Below are 14637 nucleotides of genomic sequence, written 5' to 3' on the forward strand. Positions count from 1 at the left end.
TTTGATTACACAGAATTTATGATAAGTTAATATATTTACTTTAGTTTGTGTGTAATGTTGCTGTTAGATCATAAATAATACCTGCCAAATGATAAAGCTCAAAGTTCACTGCCAAGCGATATATTTTCTTTAACAAAAGTCCCATTTCAAAACCTACAGCAACGACCGGTTTGGGCTACAGCCCTCTACTTCCCAGTTAATTGACGTAAATATAAGAGTTTTTGACTAAACTCCACCCACAGGAATACGACAGTCGCCAGCTAAGCTTAAATGGCTCTGCTAAGCTAAGCTGCTGTTGAATCACAACACACTAAACAAGCAACACAATCAGAACTCATTACGTATTTCTGAAGGAGCGACTTCATAGAACAAGGAAGACATCAGCCTGTTTTTAGGACAGTGAAAACAGCTATAGAGATAAGTAATTTTTTTAAAAAATACCACATTTTTTTACACGTAAAACATGAACACGTTATATTCCACACTGTAAACACAATCAAAGCTTCAGAAACACAGAAAGAATGTTACAAAGAATATTGCACGTGAAATAAACATTTACCGGATCATCAAGAACAGAACTTGTTCAATATTGGAATTCTGCAGGGAGTACGACGAGCTCCATTTCAACTGTTTGGGGCATCTGGAAAATCGATTGTCTGGTGAAGAAAAGGCGAACGCTACCATGAGTCCTGTGACTTGCCAACATGAAGCATCCGGAGACCATTCATGTGTGCTCTCTCGTAATTGTCCCAAAAAGCACAGACAAGAATGATATCAAAATGTCCAAAACTTCTCCCAACAATATAGGAGCAATTTGTGTATGATCCATGCATTTATAAATTGACACATTTATTACCTCAAATCATTCAGCTTGTTGAGTGCTGTTATTTAAAAAAAAAAAAAAACCGTCAGACGTACACCATAGCAACACCTAGAATACCCTAGCAACCACTAAACAATGGGCTAAAACACTCATCCAAAGCATCTAAATAAATATTTTGACCAGACATTATAGTTTCAACTTATTACTATAATACTCATTAACTTCACTTTATGGTTCTCTTTTTTTTAGATCCAGTGACTAATGTATCGATCACGGGTCCGAACATCACTCTTGTGGAGGGTAAAACCTCAGCTAAATTCAGCTGTGATGGAAAAGGTAGCATCACTACTACTGAGTGGTTGAAGGATGGACAACGTCTATCTGAAAGCGACCGCATCATCTTCTCAGCTGATAACAGATCAGTGTCGATCAATCCAGTGAGCAGATCAGACAGTGGGGAATACATTTGCAACCTCAGCAATCCTATCATACATGATCAGGCTAATTACAGCATTACTGTATTCTGTGAGTATTCAATATGTTATGTTAAAGTTGGTCTATAAGATATTTTGCATAATGTTGTCCTTCACACTCAGATAAAGTTATAAAAGCTGTCACTGGGGCAGTAACCTTTCAAAAAGTACACATTTGTACCTAAAGAGTACAGAACATATTAGTACATCAAAGGCACATATCAGCACCAAATGTATACAGGACCTTTTTAAAGGGTACCATCCAAGGTATAGCTTTGTACCATTTTCCCTGAATGTATGCAAAAATTTATTATAGTTTTACATCTGTTGAATTCCATTGCACAATGCTAAAAAAAAATAGGATTTAGGATATTAGAAACATATAAAAGATATGTATATAAAGTATAATATGTGCATGGAAAATTCAATGGGTACATTTTATATGTAATGTAATACAAAATGTAACAGTGATAACGTGAGTAATCATTGATGGGGTTATTTTGTGTAAAAGATGGGCCTGATGTGAAGATACTTGGTGCAGAGATATTGGATGAAGGCTCAGACATCCTTTTGTACTGCTTAGTGTCGTCTGCACCTCCAGCTTCTCTCATATGGACAGTAAATTATAAGGATGCTGGAACCTCAGCTTTATACATGCAAGAGAACAGCAGATTGAGCCACAGTGGAATCTATACCTGCTCAGCATCAAACAACATCACTGGAGAAATAAGATCTGCAAAACACACCCTCACAGTACGAGGTAACTCAGGTTTTAACAGTATCTTATTTAAAACTTAAACATATTGTCTAAAACTGAAACAACAGGCAATGGATACATACAAATTTTTCATGAGCTGGCTGAAAGATCTAAGACATTTTCTATGTACACAAAAGGCCTATTTTTCTTAAATATTTATAACAAATCGGTCTAAATCTGTGCTAGGTTACACGTACATGGTTATTTTGAAAAACGGAGACATTTAACCCTTGTGCCTTGTTCCAATTCACTACCCTTTCGTGTTGTTAGCGGCCAAAAAAGGCCACTAAATTAAACGGCTGTAAAAATGTATCAGATTAATATTTTTTTCAAATTTTTTTGCATAAATCTGTTAATCAACCTCAGAACTGATCAAAACTACCAAATGTTTCCAAAAATTTCATGATTTTAACTCTTTAATTGCCAAGCTCATAAGTGATGCCACTGATTTGAGAAAAAAAAAACACAAAATCACTGATTTTCAATATAAAAAGTGATTGTGGACTGAATTTTTTTTCACCCTTTTCACAGTCTTGGGCATGCCAAAAATTGGTAAAAACATTGGCTTTGATGCATTTTTAGTTTTTGTGCAGCATCAGATTAAATTTTTTTCTCCCTCATTTATTGTTTGTGGCCATTTTTTCCCCATTGACTTCCATTATAACAACATTTTTTGATTGCAGAGCCATGACACCTTATTACCATGCATTTTTGATTCTTTGTGGTTTTAGTTTTTGCAAAGAGGTAAAATTTGTCATTTTTACTGTTGATCACCATGTGGCACAATTAACCCTTTAGTAGCCTGTGCAAAAAAAGAGCTTGAATTCTGGATTGTACATTGAGTTATATGGACTATAACAGCATATTAGAGAGAGAGAGAGAGAGAGAGAGAGAGAGAGAGAGAGTGTGTGTGTGTGTGTGTGTGTGTGTGTGTGTGTGTGTGTGTGTGTGTGTGTGTGTGTGTGTGTGTGCGTGCGTGCGTGCGTGCGTGCGTGCGTGCGTGCGTGCGTGCGTGTGTGTGCGTGCGTGCTTGCATGTGTGTGCGTCTGTGTGGAAAAATCTGTAAAAAATCTTCTCTTCATCAGATTTATTAACAACATTTATTATGAACCAAAATGCAAAAACAACTTCAAATAAACTGAACAATGAAGCAAGAGTAGAGGATGGATGGAGAACTAAACAATCAAACTAATTTTTTGGTGTGTATATGTGTACGTGTGTGTGTTCAGTCTTTTTATCAGGACTTGCAGCATATTACTTGGTGCTCTCTGCAAGTGTGTCTACCACAACGGATACAAATGCTGACTGTTCTTTTTTTGGTTCTGTACACCACTTGCATGTTCCCCTCTTCACTCCTGAGCTGCTGGTGCCTGCTGGTGTCTGTGGATTTGTGTCTAGAGGGACAGCTACAGGAGACTAAATCCCTCTCACCAGTGCAGCACTAACTGGTGCGCGAGGGAGGTGCTCTCTCCTCAATACTAACACTAACCCTACACACACACACACACACACACACACACACACACACACACACTCGTACACACACACACACTCGTACACACACACTCGTACACACACAATGGTTTTATAGTCCATATAACTCAATGTACAAACCAGAATTTATGCTCTGTTTTTTTGCACAGGCTACTAAAGGGTTAATGGTGCCACATGGTGATCAACAGTAAAAATGACAAATTTTACCTCTTTGCAAAAGGAAAAGGCACAAAGAATCAAGAATGCATGGTAATAAGGTGTCATGGCTCAGCAATCAAAAAATGTTGTTATAATGGAAGTCAATGGGGAAAAAATGGCCACAAACAATAAATGAGGGAGAAAAAAATTTAATCTGATGCTGCACAAAAACTAAAAATGCATCAAAGCCAATGTTTTTACCAATCTTTGGCATGCCCAAGACTGTAAAAAAGGTAAAAGAAAATCCAGTCCACAGTCACGTTTTATATTGAAAATCTGTCATTTTGTGTGTTTTTTTTCCCCAAATCAGTGACACTACTTATAAACTTGGCAATGAAAGAGTTAAAATCATGGAATTTTTGCAAACATTTGGTAGTTTTGATCAGTACTGAGGTTGATTAACAGATTTATGCAAAAAAAATGTGAAAAAAATTTCATCCGATAAAATTTTACAGCAGTTTAATTTAGTGGCCTTTTTTGGCCGCTAACAACACGTAAGGGTAGTAAATTTGCCCACGGTATATTGTTAAGTTTTTGAAAAATTTCAAAGCATTTTCTTAAAATATGTGTAAATATAAGATTTGTCACCAAAAATCATTCCATTTGCTGAAACACAGAGAAAGTTGTGGCCAAATTAAGACAAAAAAATTGCAAAAATGGCCAAAAATGGCCCCAACAACACATAAGGGTTAACTTCGTTTACACTTAAACGTAGGTTTAGCTTCTGAAACCGATTTTTTCTTAAAACTCCGGCCAAAGTGGAGATTTTGAAAACCTTTGTTTGCACGCTTGCATGTAAAGTGAGACAAACGGATGTTTAGGCAGCCAACGTCACAGTATGCGACAGAGCTCGTGCCAGAGCTGGCACCTATGTCAAAAGTGCGAACCTATGTTTACATGTGACTGCCACTCTGAACACTTCCATGATCACATTTATGTTTGTGCAAACTCGTTTCGTGTGTTTGTATTTGCAAATACAGCTGCTCCATTATGTCGAGGTCAGCAATTTTACACGTGTTTGACTTCATGCGGTGCCGCAAGAACCGACAGGCGGATGACGTCAAGAAATGCATACGAGAGCGAGTATGCACTGACTTCACTTTTCCACGTGACCATGCCGGAGGTCGCCCTGTTGAGTGGCAAAAAATTCAACAAAATGGCTGATTTTCATTGCGGCTGCGGCGAAAAACGGCAGTAAAACTGACTATTATTAGCTTAAATTGAATTTAGTTGGACTTAACAGTGACCAAAACAACTAATAGTCTGTGGACATTGGCATATAGGCTATGTTTTCCTGACATTTATGTTTGTCTTGCCTAAGGGGTTAATCACACCAAACACGCTTTAAAGGAACACGCCCAGATTTTGGGAATTTAGCTTATTCACCGTATCCCCCAGAGTTAGATAAGTCCATACATACCTTTCTCATCTCCGTGCGTGCTGTAACTCTGTCTGACACAGCCCCCGCTAGCTTAGCTTAGCACAAAGACTGGAAGTGAATGGCTCCAGCTAGCATACTGCTCCCAATAAGTGACAAAATAACGCGAACATTTTCCTAATTATGTGTTGTGATTTGTATAGTCGCACCGTGTACAAATAACAAGGTCATATGAGACACAGCCATCTTTTAACAGTATACATACTGGGAACTATTTTCTCAGAAGAAGAAGCACTGCTACTTGGGCGGAGTAATTTGCTCACAGCACCTGAGAAGCCCCTGGTGAGGAGCAGAGAGTTCGGTCAGAGTCAGACAGAGTTACAGCACGCACAGAGATGAGAAAGCTATGTATGGACTTATCTAACTCTGGGGGATACGGTGAATAAGCTAAATTCCCAAAATCTGGGCGTGTTCCTTTAAACGCTTGGAAACGCAAGGCGCAAAGCACTGCCTTTTTAAAGAGAAGAAATAGGCCTTTTTTGTAAAAAAGTCTTAGATATTTAAGTTCAGCTCATGAAATATGGGGGCAAAAATGTATAATTTTCTTTAGTGTATATACTCACCAGTCACTTTACTAGGTACACCTGTTCAATTGCTTGTTAACACAAATTGCTAATTGGCCAATCACATGGCAAAACTGCATTTAGACGTCATGTTGTGAAGACGACTTGCTGAAATTCAAACCCAAGCATCAGAATGGGGAAAGAAGGGGATTTAACAAAAATACAAAATATCAAGTGATGTCAGATGTCTGAGGATGGGCAGACTGGTTTGAGATGATAGAAAGACAATTGTAACTCAAATAACCACTTGTTACAATCAAGTTATGCAGAATAGCATCTCTAAACACACAACACGTCAAACCATGAAGCAGATGTCTACAGCAGCAGAAGACCACACCGGGTGCCACTCCTGTCAGCTATGAACAAAAAACTGAGGCTACAGTTTGCACAGGCTCATTTAAATTGTACGATATAAGATTGGAAAAATTTTGATCAGAATTTGGTGTAAGCATGGATCTATCCTGTCTTGTATCAACTGTTCAGGCTGCTGGTGGTGTAATGGTGTGGGGGGCATTTTCTTGGCACACTCTGAGCCCCTTACCAACTAAGCATTGTTTAAATTCCACAACCTACCTGAGTATTGTTGCTGATCATGTCCATCCCACAGTGATGTACTGTAATAATAAAGATGGTTTATTGAATAATCTTAGTTGCGTTCAATGCTCAGTTTAGCTTTGTCGATGGTCTGATTAGCTTCGTCTAACTTTGTCAATGAATGGACCAAGGCCTAGTCCACTCATACACGAGTTTTTCACTGCTTCTTCAAAAAATCTCCAGCATCCACACAAACATGAAAAACCCAGAATAAAGCACTGTAAATAGCATGCCAAACCAACACATGGGATACATCTCTAACCATATAGACATCAGCAAGGCCAGAAAGAACAACTGTAGGCCAATCAGAAACCATTGCAGAATCTTGCTTCAGCACGAACAACAACCTCAAAAGCCAAAAACTAGCTACACCACAACGTTGCAAACAGTTTCTGAAAATCTTCACCCTAGCAAGAGTTTTCATAAAAGTTTAGTTTCAATCACTTGATAATGTGTTTGCCAAACCACTCAGAAAAATTTTTTTTGATGAAAAAAATTGTTCTGGCTAACTTTGTCTGACTAGAAGCTAATTTAGCAGGTGATTTTATACCAATCACAGACCGTGGAAATGTATGGTTCAGAACATTCTTGTGACACTAATAAAACCTTAAGATGGAGACCATTGGAGACTCATATCAGCATTCAAAGACAATACCAACAATAAGATTAAACAACAGTATAATGGAGAATATAATGACTAGATAGAATGAAATGAAGATAACTAAGAAATTAAATGCATAAAAACTAGTAAAAAATATGAAATTAAATGAAATACAACACTCTCGAGTCATCTCTCTAATACACAGACATACAACGGATGCTTTTAAGAATCCTTAGATCCTAAAATCTATCAGTTTCAAACACCTTGTTGAATCTAATCACAAATAATTAAACCAAACCGGTACTAGCAATGTGTCCTTTACAAAAGTGGCCGGTGAGTGTATTTGAAGCCTGTTAAAGTGGAATGTTAGAGTTTTTCCTTTTGTCTTCCAAAAATGCCACTTATTTCAATATTCTGAAATGATATGAAGACATTTGTAAGTGATGTGCTTTAGGTTTTTTAAATACTTTGGACTCCTGTAAATGATGTGTGGGTTGTCTGTGTACTAAAGGTACCTCTGTGCTGACTCCTGGAGAAATAGCAGGCATCGTAGTGGGAGTTATATTACTAGTGCTGTTGGCAGTTAGTATGTTTTTCAACTTTCGGTAAGTCATAAACAGTGTTGAGTGTAAGTATTTACTAAGTAATTAGTAACTGTAATTTTATTACCTTTCCATTGAAAAAAGTAAAGTAAGGGATTACTCTTATCTTTCTTGTAATCTAATTACAGTTACTTCTGATGTAACTAAATACTGTATATGGACTGTAAAACAATTATGTATACTATAATACAATAGTGGATTTAACGTGGTTTTAGTTCACAATTCTCACTATTAACTGGTTGATTGTTAGCATTAATATTAATGAGATGTTGGCTGTTTATTAATACTTAAATAGCACATATTAATGCCTGATTCTGCAAAACCTTATTCTACATCCTTAACCCTCCTCATTTTTTCCAATACTTAAAATTAATAACTTCTTTAGTACTAATAAGCAGTAGTTGGGTGTATATTGAAGCAAAAGTAGTAAATAGTTAATAGAGAGAATTGGACCCTAAAGTGACCAGAATAATTGATGTACTTTCAAATATTATTTTCATTTGAGCCATTTATATCATGTACTAAATAGGATTTAGAAAGTAATAAGTAAATACTTTTTGGAGAGTGTAATTTGTAAATTAATCTAATTACATGATTGAAGATGTAATTAGTAACTTTTGATTCATTTCTTTTTTGATTAACTTACGCAACACTGGTCATAAAATAAGCATGTTGTCACATACTGTCTAAAGTCACTGCAATATACCGTATTTGTAGAATAAATGGTGCTATAATGGTGATTAAAACTTTTAAAGTAAACTTGTCAGTATAAAATATTTTGAAAGCTTTAAATATAAAAATAACAGAAGAAAACGATTACTTATATGTTTCAGAAACTTCAAAGGCTTCAGAGGAAATGCACAAATACATAGTAAGTCTGAACTTCAGATGCTGCTAACATGAAAAACATATCAGCATACAGAGTTAAAACATGTTTGACAGTGATATAAAATTATTATGGTTATTTTGATCTGTACAGATGAGGATAATATGAAGAATCAGGACAGACAGATTCCCAAAATACCCAAAGTGGAGGAGACTCCTATGGAAATAATTGCCTTTAAAAATCCAACTACATATCAAAACACAGATGACATTTACATGTGTGAGGATAATGGTAAGTGAAATAACAAAATGACAACAAAAAGCTGTGTATCTGCTCATTCCCTATAATCACTTATAACCTCATTTAATGGTTTGTTAAATCTGCTCATTACCAGATGAATAACTTTTTGTAAATTAAGACCAGCTGCACCACATAAACGTCTCGGTTACGGATGTAACCCTCGTTCCCTGAAGAAGGGAACGGAGACGTCACGTCGTGACAGACGAATTGGGAACTCGCTTAGAGAGACCATTCTGCTTCGTTTACTACTAAAACACCAATGAACTTGGCATTGAGATATTTGCATAATGCTGACGCCGCCCCGCCAGGTGCGTATATAAGCAGCAGGTGCAAACATGGAAATTAGCTTCTTTTCGCTGAGAAAGCTGGAAGAATGTGACTTTGGTGTTAACACATCTTTACACTAATGGGGAACGCTCATGCCTACCTGTCTGTCTGTTGGCGATGTGTGTTGCACTGTTGCGCACAGATGCAGAGGAGGAAGGGCAAATATGACAAACTTTACGCGTCTGTCTTTGTCTCGCGGGCGCGTTTTCGCGCAGCTTCCATGCAAAGCATATTAAACCACAGACAAGCGCGGATGGCTCCGTTCGACATGCAGTACAAATGTTTTCTTATACAAATGATTACTTTACCAGGCTGTCAGAGCAGCACTGATTATTTACATTTACAGGACATTCACAAATTCGGGATAGATGAAGAAAAGTAATGGACCATCTGATAAATCAACTGTGCACTGCTGCTTTTCTCACTCATTCTGAACTTAAACTATAAAGACTAATGCCACCCACAGTCCGCTCGATTCAGCGCGGGGTTATTTGCGCTTAAATAGTTAATCTAAATAATTAACAATAGATTTTATATTTTACTTTCTCTCGTCGCTTGGGCCCGAACTGCGCGTGGGCCCCTGGGCACGTGCCATAATGCCCATTGGATAACCCGGCCCTGAGGTCGGGGCGCGTGTGCCATAACGTGCCCCCTCCTTGAGAAAGAAGATCCTTCCTCAGGGGAATTTGCCAGGGAGGTGCTGTCGTGAGGAGCATAGTTCTGGGAACCAATTCCTGGTCGTCCAGTAAGGCCCGACCAGTAGAAGGCTCTCCTCGTCCTGCCTGACCTTGCACAGCGTCTGTGCGATTAAGCTCACTGGAGGGAATGCGTATTTGCGCATCCCCCGCGGCCAGCTGTGTGCCAACGCATCCACGCCGAGGCTGCCCTTGGTTAGCTCCTGGGGCATATGCTGCCATATGCCCCAGGAGCTTCTGAAATGGTTTCAGAGGGACCGCGTTCTTCCCCACGAAATTAACCGAGGCAAGTCAGAATTGACTGGATGCACGCTTCTGTTAAACACGCCGATAAATCGATCGAGTCTATTTCCACACCGAGAAAAAAGATCCTCTGCACGGGGCAAAGTTTGCTCTTTTCCCAGTTGACCTGAAGACTTAAACGAGCGAGATGCCGAAGCATTAAATCTCTGTGTTCGCGCAGCCTCTGCCGAGAACGAGCTATTATAAGCCGACGTAAATATAAGCAGAATGCGAACAAGGCTCTCTCTCGGGGGTTTTAATGCCGTGTCTAGCACTTTCGTGGAGACACAGGGAGAGATACAGCTCCAATGGAGGTACTCTGTATTAATATGCCCTCCCCATGAACGCAGAGCGAAGAAACGGCCTGTGGCGAGGGGAGATGGACACATGAAGTACACGTCTTGGTCTAAGGCTGCAAACCGATCTGAACATTGAAATATGTGCTTCAGTGTTATCATCCTGAAGGGTCTCATTTGGAGAGCCAGGCGCGTAAATCAAAATCGGTCGTAATCTGCCGCGTATTTTGGGTACTATGAGATAAAGGCTGGAAAAACCCTATCATCATCTCGGTAAGAGGGACCGGCTTGATACGTCCTTCACCAGCAGGACATCGACTTCTGCATGCAGTACATGTGCATCGGACGCTTTCACTATAGTGAACGAGTGCCCGAGAATTTGTGGGTGTGCCGGTTGAATTGTATATCGTACCGAGGCGGATCATGCGTAAAACCCAACCAGACGGGCTGGGGAGCTAAAGCCAAGCATCCCGGGACCGTATGAGGGGAATTAACAGCACTACCGAAGTACCCGCGGTGGGGCAGCTGAGCGGGGCAGGTGTGACTGCCGGTGCTTGTGCCTTGGGAGCACAAACATCTACAGTGAGTGTGTGACACTGACCTGAGCCCGCTGAGGGTGACGGTCGTCTGGTCTCCTGCGCGGAAAGCGCAGACTCTGGAAAAACACCCGCTAGCAATAGAGGAGGAGGAGGGTGAGCTGGTGTGTGCCCGCTCTCGGCACTCTCGATCCTCTGGAGACCTGGAGAGCCGGTGGAACAAAACGAAACCAAAGATTTTCCCCCGGCCCTCTTCCGGGGGAGGGAGCGGTGCCTTCACTGTCTCCTGAAGAGTGATCCTCTCCAACTCCGGGTCGCCCGACTCGGGACCGCTGAACCTCCGTTTGCCACGGGTAACGGGCTGAGCGGGCAGGGCGAGCTGCTGACGACCGGTTCGCAGGACGGCCTCGGCGAGAGGCAGACTGAGGAGCCGGCGTTGGTGGACCAGGGCAGCTCTCTTCCGTCAGGGCACGACCTAGGAGAACGCCTCAGTCTGCGTCGTGGAGCTGAACGACTCCCGGACTAGCAGAAGAGGGCGGTCTGTCAGACAGGAGCATTCAGGAAGTTGTTCTTGTCTGCGTCCGTCGCGTCAGCCAGACACAGCCAAAGGTGGCGTTCTTGGACCACTGTGGTGGACATCGCATGACCGTGGGTCGTGGCCTCCCTCGCGCAGATCTTAAAGCCTTCACTTGGACCTGCACGTCCCATGGCATGCAACGGATAGCATGCAACGGATGCCGCCTCTCCACAGGCTCGGACTCCAAGCCCGCGAAGGAAGGGTCGGCCGGTCCTTCCAGGAGGCAGCGGGGGCCGGACACAGTTGCATCGCGACCCCCCGCTCACCAAAAGGAAGCTGACATAACCCTTAGCGGCTCCATCAGCAAGGGAGGTGAGGGGTGAAGGCTGAACAGCCGTAGACGGCCAAAAATTTCATGTTCGAGTCAGCTCTTCGTGCCCACGGGAAAGGCACAGGAGGTGAGGACCGAGAGGCCCGAGCAGCTCCGAAGTACCAATCATGCAGGCGGGACGGTTTGGGCAGAGGGGGGTTAACCCCTCCAACTCTACCCCTTCTGCCGCTCGAGCGGGCACGGCCGCTATCTCTGGGACGACTCCGCCTCGGATGGAAAGGGGGCTCCCCTCTGATGCTGCTGAAGTGACGGGAACAGAAGGAGGTCCACTGGATTAGGCAGAAATTGTAGAACACGAGTCTGCGGTCTCCATCGGGACCTGAAAAAAGCTATCCTGAAAAGGACGCTGATCTCCGAATATACGAGAGAGTGGCTGTCTTTAACAAGACACAGAGCTCTCACGTATCACTCTTTCAGGGAAATCACTCTATAGGTGCTCAGCTGGTGATGTGCACAGGGAGAGGCAACGCACACACTGAAACTCAAAATAATAAAGAAGAGCAGTGGAACTGTGGTGTCCGCTGTGGTAGTACTGCTTGTCAAACCAACTTCATCAACCGTTCCCAGAAGAGCAGAGAGTAGCTTCTCAGTAGCAGATATGCCAGCTTTCGAAGCGAAAAAGCTATTTTCCATATTTGCACCTGCTGCTTATATACGCACCTGGCGGGGCGGCGCCAGCATTATGCAAATATCTCAATGCCAAGTTCATTGGCGTTTTAGTAGTAAACGAAGCAGATTGGTCTCTCTAAGCGAGTTCCCAATTCGTCGGTCACGACGTGACGTCGTCTCTTTAAGAGAACCTGGTTTCTGCCTATCTATACATAAACCTAAGACATAAACAAAATTTTTTTTGGAAAAAGAGTACTGTGGAGATCATTGTGTTTGTATGTGCCCTGTCAAGAACAGAAAGATTTTATGTTCGTTTGCTTTCTGAAATGCGTCTCTCCATGTGTGCACTACTGAGTGCACTTAAACGCACGCACACACAGACGGATAACGAATTACAAATGGCGCAGCACAAAAACGTTGTGTTGTTTTTCAGTGCTCTATTCCTCAAATGTATATTAATGGACTACAGTATGAAACACAGTAGCGTAACTCTCTCTAAAGTTTAAACATCAAGAGTTCTGATCTCAGAAGGGCATAGTCTGACTGGAGCTGGACTGGACACATTCAACCGCACGTGCGTCCAAAAAGCTGCTAACTTTAGCGCCTTTTTGCTGGTTAAATTGTTTAAAATCACTTGAAATGTTAACAAAAAAAAAAAAAAAAAACGATTGGGGGCCCCCTGGTGATCATTTTAGAATTTCATATGGAACTTATTTGTTTGTGCAAACCAACTCTACATTTATTATAATATATAATACATGTTTCTTTAAATACATACTTTATTCTTTTATTTTTATAAGTGTATACATTCTTTAGGAAGAATTTAAATAAAATACAATCCTGTTTATTTGAATGTATTTTCTACACATTAGTGATGTGTCCGGATTTGTGTATACATGTAAGACGTCCTTACATTATGCTGTTCAGTTTTTTTAGTTTTGTGGGAAAATGATATGGAAATGTGCAGATGTGAACATGTGTTGTTTGTATCGCTTGCACAAGAGTGCATATGACAAAAAAACACTCAGTGTGTGAAATGACCATTAAAAGTGTCCAAATAGACATTACTAACACTTACCTCTATGTGTTGTTTCAGGTTGGGGCTTGCAGATGTCAATTGGTTTTGGTGAACAAGGCATGCATCGCTTTATGAAACTATTCTTATTGACCTCTTGAAGTGAAAACATAAGGCTTGTTTGAAATGTAATGCACCTTGCCTAGCCTGAAATAAAGGCGAGAGTAGGCGGCTGCAGTAAGGGGAGTTGTGAAAGTGCAGGCAAGCCGGACACTTCCTTCCAGTGTTGTGGACTGCAAACGTCAGCAATGGAAGAGATTGCGTTCGCGTATTTTATCGCGGATTAAATAGATGCAACTGAAATACCAACGAATGCATTTAGATTAGTGGTTAAAAAACCACTAGAGTAAGTGGGGTTTTTAAAATTAAAAAGTCATCAGCTGATATCCCCGGGCCAATGAGCTTTAAGCTATGTCGTCAGGAAGTCTTTTGCCATCATGCTTTTCGTCAACGCAGTCGGTGGAGAGCAACTGCGCCCGACTGCAGAATCCAACGAGCCCGCCTTGCCATTGCGAGAGTTTTTTGGCACCCGTCAGTGTGACATCAGTCTGCACAACCAAGGCTGCAGTATCAGGACCGCAGTTTCAGGACCGCAGTTCTAGGACCCTAGTTTTTTTGTGACAGCGCCACCTAGCGAAACTGCAGCCTCCGGTTGTGCAGGCAGATGCCTTTACCCAATTTTTACTACTTTTAGAGTTTTAGATGTTTTTAAGGTTTATTACACCCAAATACTGCATGCTTTTTTTATTGAAATTAAATCTGGTTTCTAGGAATTTTGAGTAATTATTGGGTCTAAATTGTATAATTTAATAACTCAACAAGTAAAATAAACAAGGAATCATACTACATGTATAGCCTTTTTAGTCAATCACATATTCAAGTACAGAGGGAATACACAAGGACGACTCTAAGGGTAGATTTAAAATTCGTGTATATTGTATAAAATTATATATTGCAACAAGCAAATTTGAACACACACAAAAACAAGTTTGTTCATGACGTGAACAACATAGGTAATGTTCATATTACTGTTATTGCTTACTGTTCATTTCAATATAGGAACAAAGGTTCTTGAAACATTCATGTCAATAAAGTCCATCTGTACTGAGAAAAAAAATAATCATAGAGAGAGAGAAATATAAATATTAAGTATTTAAAGGACACATTGTGATGTATGCAGCAGCACTACCAAATGGATGCTCTCCCCTCTTTTCTCAATTGTTTGTCTATGATTCGATTA

At 40.8% G+C, this 14637-nt stretch overlaps 1 protein-coding gene across 1 annotated transcript; it reads left to right on the top strand.

Annotated features, from left to right (window-relative positions):
• Window positions 1-682: 682 nt before the first annotated feature.
• Window positions 683-13498, top strand: LOC135728031 (cell adhesion molecule CEACAM1-like). Its single transcript, XM_073811711.1, has 7 exons — window positions 683-728; window positions 1073-1348; window positions 1808-2056; window positions 7453-7546; window positions 8377-8414; window positions 8523-8660; window positions 13419-13498. The coding sequence occupies exons 1-7, from the start codon at window positions 683-685 to the stop codon at window positions 13496-13498; spliced, it is 921 nt and encodes a 306-aa protein (XP_073667812.1).
• The last annotated feature ends 1139 nt before the right edge of the window (window positions 13499-14637 follow it).

The sequence above is a fragment of the Paramisgurnus dabryanus genome, chromosome 13 (genome assembly GCF_030506205.2).
Source record: "Paramisgurnus dabryanus chromosome 13, PD_genome_1.1, whole genome shotgun sequence".
Lineage (NCBI taxonomy): Eukaryota > Metazoa > Chordata > Actinopteri > Cypriniformes > Cobitidae > Paramisgurnus > Paramisgurnus dabryanus.

Excerpts from the sequence above, each read along its gene's own strand:
- LOC135728031 (XM_073811711.1), top strand. The coding sequence starts at position 683 with ATGAGTCCTGTGACTTGCCAACATGAAGCATCCGGAGACCATTCAT. Across the intron at positions 729-1,072 it reads AGCATCCGGAGACCATTCAT|ATCCAGTGACTAATGTATCG; the intron begins GTGTGCTCTCTC and ends TCTTTTTTTTAG. Across the intron at positions 1,349-1,807 it reads TTACAGCATTACTGTATTCT|ATGGGCCTGATGTGAAGATA; the intron begins GTGAGTATTCAA and ends TTTGTGTAAAAG.